Source organism: Lactuca saligna, chromosome 1 (assembly GCF_052625555.1).
Source record: "Lactuca saligna cultivar CGN05327 chromosome 1, ASM5262555v1, whole genome shotgun sequence".
NCBI classification, from domain to species: Eukaryota; Viridiplantae; Streptophyta; class Magnoliopsida; order Asterales; family Asteraceae; genus Lactuca; species Lactuca saligna.
The window spans coordinates 179,748,677-179,761,376 of record NC_136417.1 but is presented as its reverse complement, the minus strand read 5'-3'; the positions used below and the strand labels follow the sequence as shown (position 1 = coordinate 179,761,376).

General features: G+C 37.1%; 1 protein-coding gene across 1 annotated transcript; it reads right to left on the bottom strand.

Annotated features, from left to right (window-relative positions):
* Window positions 1-3,849: 3,849 nt before the first annotated feature.
* LOC145014191 (zinc finger BED domain-containing protein RICESLEEPER 2-like) lies at window positions 3,850-7,402 on the bottom strand. The gene is made up of 5 exons (XM_078972564.1): window positions 7,354-7,402; window positions 5,508-6,261; window positions 4,952-5,422; window positions 4,133-4,871; window positions 3,850-3,900 (listed from the first exon to the last, which is right to left on the bottom strand). The coding sequence occupies exons 1-5, from the start codon at window positions 7,400-7,402 to the stop codon at window positions 3,850-3,852; spliced, it is 2,064 nt and encodes a 687-aa protein (XP_078828690.1).
* Window positions 7,403-12,700: the final 5,298 nt, after the last annotated feature.

The following is a 12,700-nucleotide window of genomic DNA, read 5'->3' as shown; positions in this document are numbered from 1 at the left end:
GTTGATAGAAGGATTATTTTAGCTTTATTAGAGTCGTGATTAATTAGGGATAATTATCGTATGTGTTAGGCAGGGGCTAGACCGGTGAATCCGAGTTTGAGATTATCCAGTTCTTACGAGGTGAGTCTTCTCACTATACGTAGCATGAGTGGTATATATGAGTGACCGGAGGGTCTTATGTGTTTACTTGATTTATGCATTTTGTTTGTGTGATATATATGCTATATTATGTGTTACTGAGACCGGACCGGAGGGTCCAACAAGTAATGAGACCGGACCAGAGGGTCCAACAAGCCGTGAGACTAGAGGGTCCTCACCGAGATGCATGACCGGAGGGTGCATGCCGATCTATAGGCATGAGAGGCTTATTATTTGCGTATGTCATATTTTATGGAACTCACTAAGCTTCGTTCTTACCGTGTTGTGTGTTATGTGTTTCAGGTACTTCTCAAGACCGCGGGAAGACGCCGACGTGATTGTACACACTTTTCCAAGATTTTGTGAATATTTTGGGATTTTACTTTTGTTTTGAATTTATTGACACTTAAGATATTTATATTTTATGAAATTCAATATATGAGTTTTACGTGTTTTAAAAATGAAATTTTGGTTTGAAAATTTACATCGTTATAGCTTCCCTCTATGCTGGTTTGGAGTGTTCAATGTTATATAGGTCTAGGGTCGAGATCAGTTTAGGGACATGACGTGGAAGGCCTACAGATAGGATTGGTGACTCGGCCAATATGCTAGACTCAGCTTTCGGAATCGCTAGAGAAAGTGGGATACTGTTGATGCTTGTGATTGACATCAGTTATTTGAACCTCAAGATATGAGTGGAGAAATATTTCAAGGCGTCTGAGATTATTAGTCTCACTGGGATTCATAAAGTGTTTGTCTGAGCTTTAGGAGTTATGTGGTCCTTGGGGATATGGGACCGTAATAGAACACTTGCACGGACAAGAAACAGGTTGTCAGCAGTTGGTTATTAAAGAGTAAGAAGGACCAGGAATCCTTCAAATCTCATGTATTGTGAAGAATTATTCTAATCTAAGTGAGAGAGGATCGTGTAGGTATTCAGGACAGGGATATGTATGAGATCGGGATGGGCTTCTCGTCCTCATTGATGGAAAATGGCGGCCCAAGTGGCTATTTGGTTTGAGGGTTGTGCGAGTTTGGATTTCGGTAAAACTCCCCATCGTGTGAATCATGTCTTCTTAGGGGCTTAATAGCAAAATTTGGGAAAGTAGGTTGGGACTCCAGTCCTGAATCGAGTTCAGTTTGGGTGATCGATTGGGTGTATGATTGACTCTGCATGCATTTTGAATCGATAGATTAGGGGTAAGGTATTGGGCTACGGTTGTGTTAGGATGAAATTTTTGTAAGACTACGGGGGAGACATAGCAGTCAGTAATGGTCAGTTGGTATGAAAGCGTTGTAAGACTACAGGGGAGCCGTAGCATTCACCAGTAGACAAATAATGCGGGAGGCGTAGAAAGACTGCAGGGTAGCTGCGACATTCATGGAATTGTTCGGATGACTTAGGTCAGGGTGGGATAGTTTGCAAGGTTGTGAGTAGGTCACAACATAATTGCAATCAAGAAATGGTAGGTCGAAGGAGATCGGGTATGATGTAAGACTATAGGTATTCTGGTAGCATTTACTTTTTCTTGCGTCAGATTCAGTGGCGACAGATTGACAGCCTATCACGATCAAATTGATCAAATGAATTGGAGGAGCCATGAATGGTTGTATAGACAGTGTGATTATTGTCGGACGAGGTATCCTTTAGAGGCCGCGTGGGACTTCTGAGTGTGTTTCGAGGGATTATCTAAGCTTCGCTCAGATACAAGTGTACTACATAGAAATTTGGGATGTGCCTCTATTTTCTAGTGGGAACCTTAGGTTATGAGAAGTTGTGTAGCCATTTGGGAGATAAGTGTAATGAATTCGATGATGATTCGGTGCGGGAAGTCTGTTATGAAGACAAACCCTCTCGAGACTGTAGAATTCAGAGGGAGTAGATGTGATCTTGTAGCATAAAATTCATTCATCTTCAGGTTCTAGAACCTTGCGAAGGTTGGTCATGGTTACCCTGGGAAGGCTACTATGTGCCCAGGATTATGACCATGTCGCCAAGTTGTAAGGCGTTTAAGGGATGGTAAGGAATGTTTTCGAGAATGAAATCTAATTTAAGTGAGTGAGAGTTGTAACATTTTGTTTATTTAATAAATAAATAGATAAAAATTGATGAACGAATAGTCGCACTAAGTTCGTATTATTTAGTGGATTGTTGGTTTTGGGGAGCCGAATGTTATAATTCGGATTATTGGGGGGTTAAAGTGTAATTTCAGGACTTGTTTCACAAAGGATTTTAGAATTCAGGGGGGTGTTTGGTATTATCGGGATGTATGATGTAAGGATTTGTGGAGGCTGGGGTTGATTGGTAACATTTTGGACTTGATTTGTATAGGGTTTCTGGAGGTAGGGTTAAAAGGGTAAACTATGGCCTTGTTTTGAAAAAGAATAGTACAAGGAGGGACTGAGTGTGTAAAAATCATATAGGTTTGGATTGGATAAAGGTATGAAACCTGTCACCTTATTACACATGGGAAACCCTTACCCCAGTGGTAACTGTTTAGCTGCCACCCTCTCCACCCCCTTCCCTCCGGCCGCCACCCTTCTTCACTCCCATTTCCGATTAGCTAGCGACGACAGCGACACTAGACTTCCACCATGTGTTGTTCAAGCGAGACTGAGTTCAACAATTCCAAGGTTTTAGTGACAGGGCTGTCAGGAGTTGAACGACCGAAGCTGCTACCGTCACTGCCAGTCGAGTCCAAGCACTGCCGTTACGACTTCACTTCTGGAGAAGTCGTGAACTATCAAGGAAGGACCGCCATACACCAAGGATGGGTTGTTCTTCTTGGATCTGCGGTGCTTCACGCAGTCACGACCGTTGCATGTTGCTCCGGTCAACAACTACCACCCTGAGGATGGTTGTAGAGTGCATTCCAGCTTCCATATCGCATGTATGTAGGGGTGTAAACGAGTCAAGCCGAGCCCGAGCCTAACCAAGCTCGAGCTCGGCTCGGTTAAAATTCTAAAAGCTCGAGCTCGAGCTCGGCTCGTTTCAAGCTTAATATTCAAAGATCGAGATCGGCTCGTTAGGATTTAACAGGCCCGAGCTCGGCTCGGGATCGACTCGTTTGGCACACGAGCCTAAACGAGCCTAAGCTCGGCTCGAGCCCGACTTTTCTATTTGTGCAAGCAAAGCTCGTTTAAGCTTCTTGAGCTCATTTAAAAGCTCGTTTATTATACATTCTAGCAAAAAAAAAAATACTAAATAAACTTATAGATTTAACCAAGCACACAGTACCAAATAAGTAAAATAACTCCATATTACAAAAAAAATATTTAAACTTCAAATTAATAACTACCAAGTGACTAGATACTGCAAAATAAGACTTAAAGCACAAGATCAAGTCTTTCAAAAACACAATTCTTGCAAAATAAGATTTAAAGCACAAGATCAACTCTTTCAAAAACACAAGTCTTCCTTGATGCAACGGATGTAATTTCAGTCCACATTAAGACATCTATAAACTGCAAAAAATTAATTTCAACTCAATATTTTCTGAATTTTATTGAAAAAGAAGAAAACATGTTTAGAGAAAATAATCCCAACCTTTATACAAAAAGCATCACGTTCCACAATCTAAGCGTCTACAAGCTTATCCATTTGCCCTTAGTAAAGAAGCATAAATTCCAGGTTAAATGCAAAAAATTCCAAATCTTTGCAACAAAAAAAGGTTCAGATTAATGATAAAGAAAATCAAATTATACCGTCAATTAGTTTGTTGTAGCAACAGGTAGTAAAACTTCAGTAGGAGATTCCTCCTTCTGTAAAAAAAAAAAAAAAACAAAAACAAAAAAAGAGATAACTAACGATTAATTTTTTATAATAATAAAATAGCAATTATTATTTGCTTTAGGTTTTTGAAATACACCTTCAACTTTTTCTTGACTCCATGTAAATGCCTAATCCAATCTCCTCCGCAAATCAACATTTGTACTGTAGTGCCAATGAAGATCGATAGGGATCAATAACTCTACCCCTAGCACTAAAAGTTGCCTCAGATGCAACGGTAGAAATCGGAATTGAAAGTACATCTCTAGCCATCATGGACAAAACAGGATACTTTAATTTGTGCACATTCCACCACTCCAATGCATTAAATGATTGCATTCCCCCTTGCACTTGCTCCCTATAAACACCTTCTTCTAAATACATATCTAATTCTGACTTTTTTGGTCTCTCTAAATCTACATTCTTTATAAACTCTCCAAATGCCTCCCACCCCGATCCAAGTGATGTACAATCATTTGATCCTGAAATGATGTTTCGTCCACATTCACTTCCATGGGTTGCAGCTTCCCTAACTAATGTATCATGTATCACTACATACTCCGTATACATTTCATAAAGCGCATTCTTTACTTCTATAATGTTCTCATCAGGATTTTGATATATTGTTGGAAAACTAAATTCAACTAACTTCATCTTGAACCGTGGATCTAAAACAGAAGCTATCGCCATAACAAGATGGCACTCGCCCCAATACTTATCAAAATTTTCCTTCATCTTTTTCACCATATCACGGATAAAATCATTCTCAGACAACGCTCCTTTATCCAAAGTTTGCTTCACTCTGAACACTTCAATAAGATATAAATTAGCAGTTGGGTAGTCACTGCCTGAGATGATGTTCGTACACACCTTAAAAACTTTCAAAAGGTCACATACACTTTCCACATTTTCCCAATCTTCTTTGCTTGGCAAATGATTGAAATGAGGTTCATACTCTGCATATCTAAAAAAGCACAAAGTATTAGTGAATATGGACAAGTATTTAGAAGAAAATACTAAAAATTGTAATCATGTAATGTATACCCTGGAAAAGCATCCTTAAACTTTAAAGCAGAAGATAGCATTTCATAGGTTGAATTCCATCGTGTCGGCACATCAAGAAATAATTTTCGATCACGTATTTGTAGCTGATGCGCAACATTTGAAAATGTTTGACGTCTACCCTCTGAATGATTAATATACTTTATACCCTCATGAACGTCCTCGATAACACACTCAATTTTTGTAAGACCATCTTTCACAAGAAGATTCAATATGTGTGCACAACACCTTATATGAAACAATTTACCACCACAAGAAAGTTTTCTTACCCTCGAAAAAATTTCTTTCAATCTTTTTACAGCTCTGTCATTATAAGCTGCATTGTCTACTGATATGGTGAATATTTTATCTTCAATTTCCCATTCTTTCAAACATTTGTAAATACATTCAGCAATATCAAAACCAGTACGAGGAGGAGGAACATGCACGAAACTCAATACGCGTTTTTGTAATCTGTAAGAAAAGGTAGAGATACAAAATTAAAAATGAGAGATTAAAAATGAAAAAGTAAATACTAAATTTGATAAAGTCATTAAACCTCCAATTTTGATCAATGAAGTGTCCAGTAATAACCATATACTCAATTTTTTGATGCGAGGACTTCCAACAATCAGTTGTTAAACATATTTTCGAGGCAGTTTTTGTAAGGGCTTTCAACTTCTTCTTCTCGTGCTCATATACCTTAAAACAGTCTGATGTAGCTGTAACTCTGCATATTTTTTCAAACAATGGATTGGCAGTCTTCATCATCTTCACATACATGTCATCTTCCACGGTTTGAAAAGATTGCTCAGTAGACAGTAACCAATTAGCTATGGCTTCCCTCATCTTGTTAGCATCATATTTTGCATTTGGACCTATTAATATTTGAGGCTTACCAAATTCTGAATCCACATTGGCGTCACATGGCGGAAAATTTAACAATTTTTGGTTTTTTTCGTGTTCTTTATGAGGTAAGCAGCTTCTTAGGTGTCTAGCCATTGTGGATGTAGGACCTGATCCAACCATAGATAATCTTGTTTTACAGTGCTTACATTCGAGTTTTTGCGTACCATCTTTGAGGGTAACCACAACAAAATCATTCCATACTTCTGATGTTTTCTGTCGCTTCCGCTTCAACTGCACTTCATCTTCACCGGTTTCTGGATGTTCTTGTCTCACATTTGCATTCTGAGTGGATGTATTTACATTTGGAGAGGTTGTCTGCTCCTCACCAGCAATATGAGCACCGGTTTCACCTAACCCTTGCATTGGACTTGATGGATTTGAAATCACACCATTATCCATAAGATCTGTCAAAAACAAAACTGATTAAGCAAAAAAATGCACAACTTAAAAGTTATGGGAGTTTGGCAACGTTTGTGTAAAATGGAAATCAAAATTAAGTCACATGTAATCTTTGTGTTAATTGTTAAATGGAATTGAATATTGTAATTTCATTAATTTGGTCACTTTTTGATCAACTAAAGATTATACCGTCAAGAGTAGACTAGAGAAATACAACATACTTGGATACTGATTTGCAACAAATTTTTGGAGGTTTGATTAGAAATACTAGATAATATACGTATAGAACAAATCAGATATTATAGTTACTATTTGGGAATCGAGATGATAAAACAACATGAAATCAACTAACTGAAAAATCATACCTCAAGAATGGAGAATGGATACTAGAGTGGCGTAGGCTGGAGATGATCGTCGTTTTCGGTAACGAGTACGGGCCAAGCTTCAACAGATGATATTGAAAAATGGAACCGCGAGGAGGGAAGTCAGGAACCCTAACCCTTTTGCGTGAAAATGAGAGTGAAAATTGAGAAGTCAAAAGCGTAACTCTTAAGTCGTAAAGATCTCTCCTACTTTATTTGTATTTTACATAAATGATAAATTGAAAAATAGTATTTAGTTATTTACTTTTTGATATATCATAAAAATATAATATTAAATTATAAGAAAGTAAAATAACGTGAAGTCATTAGCATTACTAGACTTCTAAGTTATATACAGATCATAAACTCGTAACTAGTAATATTATTTTGATATATAAAACAAAAATATATTTTCAAATTATAAGGTATAGACTAGTATATAAAATAAAAATACAATTTTAAAAATATACTTAGGCTCGATTAGGCTCACGAGCCTATACAAGCTTGATAACAAAAGCTCAGGCTCGGCTCGTTTAATAAATGAGCCTTCAAGGTGAGCTCGAGCTCGGCTCAGGCTCGTCTAACTCGAGCTCGAGTCGAGCTATTATCGAGTCGATCCCGAGTAGCTCACGAGTAGCTCGGCTCGCTTACACCCCTACATGTATGTGTGGGTATCATGGTGTTTTGTTCATTTTGTGGGTGTATCTAGGCCTGTAAATCAAGAATAGGCATTACCACCGTCGTAAGGCGGTGGTTTCCATCTCCTGCCACCGTTAACCACCATGTTAGGTGGTTGTGTATATATGTGTGTGTGAGTGAGTTATACTTATATATTCAATTGTATACGTGTTTTGGTGTGTGTATGAGTGTTTTTGATGAGTGTGATATTGTATGCAATCGTTTTTGGCTAGAAAATCGAGAATAGCCACCACCACCACCATAAGGTGGTGACTGCCGCCATGTACCACTACCGGCCACCACAAGGTGGCTGTGTGTGCATTTTATTATTATTTTTGATGTGGTATTTTGGGGTAAGCATTATAAAATGTAATTAGAAAATAGTATAATGGAAAGAAACTTAAAACAACCACCGTAAGGGGGTGGCTGCCGCCTCCTTCCACCAGCAGCCATCGTGTCAGGTGGTCGTGTGCCTTGTTTGTATTGTGACTCGTTCAGATGTTTGGACAAAGTGACTAAAACGGTAATGGTTCTAATAAACCCCATTGGGACCAAAGAAACCCTAATGGGGCCAATAAATCCCTAATTGACCTAAAGGCCCAAACATGTGACTAATGGGCGTAATGAACCTTTATTGACCAAAATGCCTAACTATTGGGCCTATTGAGCTACGATGGGGTTGGAAACCCTAATTAGGGTTTAGAAAACCATAATATTGGATTTATGGGCTTTGGATTATCGGGACCCACATTTCGGCCAATTGTATTGGACTATGTATTAAGCTCAATCACACCATATGATTTATTTAGTAGAGTAGTGGACTTAATGGATTATGTCCTTAATGGGTTAAGTAAGAAACACTTAACCCTAATTGTCATTTTATGTGAAACCCCAATTTCACTTGGGCCTTGAGTTGGGCCTTTCTATTGGTCTTCGATGATTGGGATATTGATGGGCCATCCAAGAACAATCATATTGACTATAATAATTTAATGGGCTTTAGGGTAATGCCCAAGTGAAGGTTTGGGCCCAATTTGGAAAATTAGGCCATATTTTGGGCTTTGGCCCAATACTTGACTCTTGGGTATTTGGAGTGTGAGTTGGACCTTGGGCTTGGAACCCAATTATTAATTGGGTATTGTTTGATGTTGACAGTGCAGGAACCTGTCAACCAGTACTGGAGTTTTATCTGCGGGACTTCGGCAGTGCTAGGTAAGTCTCCTCACCATACAAATAGGTCTAAGGTACCAAGGCTGACCCATTTTATAATATGATATGTGATAGGCTAGCTAATGATTGGATTATGTAGAAGACCTGAGGGGGTTCCCGAGGCAGTAGACTAATACCATGTGGGGGTTCCCATGGTAATTAGTTATATGTGTTATACGATATGCTAGCTATTATGTGATATGTGGCATGCTAGATATTTCTGTGATATTTGTTGTGCTACTTGACTCTGTGTTGCTTGCACAGAAGACCTTGGGGGCTTCGTGAGGCAGTGAGATATAGGACCATGTGGGGGTTCCTATGGTATTCGGTGTAAGACCATGGAGGGTTTCCATCACACCTTTATATGTATCGCTTATAGGGTTTGTATATATGTATTGGTAATTGATTATGTGTTATGTTAATATGATATTGGTATGGGATACCTTAGGGGGTTCCCGAGGCAGTTGGATATAAGACCATGTGGGGGCTCTCATGGCTTTCCTGGTTAAGACCATACAGGGGTTTCCATGGCAGTGGGCTAAGACTACGTAGGGGTTCTAGTGGCACCCAGTGTAAGACCTTGGAGGGTTTCCATGACTTTCCTATATGTTTATATGCATGGCCTATGTAGTTGATATGATTTATGTGGTTATGTGAATAAGACCTTGGAGGGTTTCCATGGCATCGCCTATATATATATATATATATATATATATATATATATATATATATATATATATATATATATATATATGCGTCGTTATGCGATTGTTATGGTTATGTAGTTGTTATAGATCATATGTATTATGTGGTTACGTGGATTATGTGGGGTAGGCTCTGGGGAACGCACGAAGCTTCGTGCTTACTCTTTCGTTTATGGTTTCAGGTATCATCGATTTGTAAAAAGAAGGGCTCGGATTGATCGTAGTGCACACACCTATGATTTCCGCAATGAATGATTTTTGGATAAACTCTGATAAACGTTTTACTTAATGATGAATTGAAATGTTTGAAACAAATGGTATCAATGTTTTACCTATATTAAAAATGAAAGTTTTACCCTTGATTTTTGGGTCGTTACATTGGAAGTGTTTACGTATGACCAATATGACCGGCTGTAGTAGATATATCCAGTTATAATGGTCATATGTGAACATTTAGAAAAAGTTCTTTAGCTAGATGTGTACAAAAAAAGATAGTTACCCAGATTTGAACAAATCGAAAAGGGAAGAGTAAATTAGACGAATGGTGTATGTGGCTTGGGTAATTTATTGTCACACCCCAAAACCGAGAACGGCGGAAACGTTCTGGGGCGGAGGACGTCATATAATGTATCACAACAATGCAAAGTAGTAAACAAGCAACAACATCATCCATTGCATTAATAGTATAATTTTAATTACAAGTGTGTTCTTTCATAAAATAAGACAACATAATAAAATAAGACGAGTCTGAACTGCTCCGTCTTCACAAACCTGGTCGTCGTACCTATCTATTTGTGACCTGAGAATACAAGTTATTTTGAAAGAGAGTGTCAGTGAAAAAGCTAGTGAATTCATAAGTATTAATGTGTCTTTTATTTGTAAAACTGTAAAGCAATGAGTTGTAAACCTTTGGAAAATATTGTATAAGTATGAGCTGTTTGAAAGCAGTTGAAAGCGTTTGAATACCCTAGCAAATCCCTATGATTTCCATTAGTATAAAGAGTAGCCTTCTACTAAGACCCGAATGTTTTGAAAGTAGTCTTCTATTGGATTAGTGTCTAAGTCCGTAACTACTTTAGTATGTACTTGACCCGATGGTGCATGGTCCTTTTGGGTTGCCTTCAGGAAAGCAACTTGATAGGATGAATTATGGAGAGAAAGGATTAAATATAATTTATTAATATATTATGAGAATAATATATTAAAGGAGAAATCATATTGTTTAATTAATATTAGTCAATAATTAATTGGTAATTAGTTTTGTGACTAAAAGAGATTAATTAAACTTAAGGGACTGGAATTGTAATTATAAGATAATTGCAATTTGGGCTATGGATTGTCTTAAATTAAGGAGTGGACAAATTGTATGGGGAATCCCATAAGGAAATTGTCCAAGGCCTTAATTAAAGGAGTCTATGGGTTGCTTAGGGCTTAAGCATCCAAATTAGGGTTTCCTTGTTAGATAACCCTAATAGCCTCACTATATATAGAACCCTTAAGGCTCAAAAACGTGGGGAACTTCTCTTCTAGGGTTAGAACACGTTTTGGGAAGCCTCCATCCTCTCTCCTCTTCATCCTATTGCTTATGGTGTTTGTGAACCATTAGAGGAGTGACATTTGTGACTCTAAGCTTTCTAGAGTCAATACAAGGAGATTTGGGATTGTTATTGCTACATAACAATCAAGGTATGATCTTAAACCTATTCTCATGTTAATATGATTACTTGAATGCAAGAATTATGGTTTATAGTCTTGGATAACTTGCATGTACAATAGAGAAACCTAGATCTAAGCATTAGGGTTTGTATGAGCACATATGATGTTCTTATGACCAAAACCCATCAGTGGTATCAGAGCCTAGATTGGTTTCTATTGTATTGATGCCTTGTATGTTGAAAACATTCGATTTTTGTGGTTCTGCATCACAAACTCGGCGAGTCCATGGGGGTACTCGGCAAGTTCGAGCGTCAGATGGAGCTATTTTCAGGATTTCTTGTTGTTTATCTTTGAGATACTTGCCTTTATCATAATAGATCAATATAAATCCGATTTTATGATATATATGAGTATATTCTTGATCTAACTAAAGATATTTATCAATTAATAAAAATATTTGTTTCCTTATGTGATAATTGATTAATTATTTTGATTAAATTGGTAAATTGTTTTGCAAGAATTAATTAAATAAATCGAATATGGATAATTATGCGATTAAATGTTAATTTAGATTATTTGTTATTTGATCCTTGTTGTTATGAAAAGTTTCATATTTTCTCCTTTAGGTTTTATAGTTTAAATTTGAACCCAAAAGTTTTGTTGTTTTGAAATTTAAATGGTTGAAAAAGGTTTCAAAACTTGCCCGCAAGTTTTGGAATTTAAATTTTGATTAATAGTTTAATTTTGATGTATATTTAAATTCTAAACCCTTATGTTGTGAAATGTTTTAAAACTTACCCTCAAGTTTTGGAATTTAAAAGTTGATTAAAAGTTTAATTAGGAATGTTAATTTCTAAGACCCTAGTATTGTTTTGAAAAAGTTCAAAGCACACCTTATGCTTTTATTAATTAATTAAGGAGTATAATTAAAAGTGGTCTAATAAATCCATAATAGTTTTGGTTTACAATTTAATTGAATTAAAGGTATAATTATTAAATTTGATCACCAAGTATTTTCAAAGTGTAAAATACACCCTATACTATATATAACATTAAAAGTCTCACATTATATATATGTACGAGTAAAAGTCAGTCTTACCATTAGTAGGCCTCATACACGAAGCTGGTCTATAAGGGGTGTTTATGGAAATTGCTTATAAAATGGCGATTGAATGGGTATCCACTCTTACCCACCGCACTCTTGACTAGCAGAGGTTCGTTAGCCGAACGGGTAGGATAGGACGAAACCTTTCATTATAAGTATAATGAAATACAAAAGTAACTAAATGTTTTTACAAATTCCCAATCTTAGTTACTCAGTCAAAGTGAATTGATGCAATTCCATGAAATTACACTTTGTGCCCTTGCGAAGACGTTAGTGGAGCGTGTGTGGCTTACCAGTACACTAAATGGTTCTAAGCACAGGTAGCAAAGGGTGACTCAATGTTTGTCATAGTTCGGTGGAGCGTGTGTGGTTTACCAGCACATCGAATAGGTGACTGTAACATGTGAGGGCACCATGTAAGTTTGCATGGTTATTCACACCCGCTTTGTGATCCTCGGCATCCCAGTCACAAACAAGAGGGGCATATCGAGATTTAAACATGCATTGAAATGTTCAATGAATCTCAAAGGATCTAGGAGTTTTCATAGATTTAAAACTTAAATTTCTTTTTGTTTTTCATGGTGGAAATTAGTGAATCGTCATTCACTTACCTTCAAATATTCTGCAACTAGATTACGGCATCCCTTTTCTAGGTTGTAGTGTATTGTGTTTTGTCCTAGTCTTAGTATCTCATTTTGGTGATTTACTAAGGACTCAATCGATCAACTAA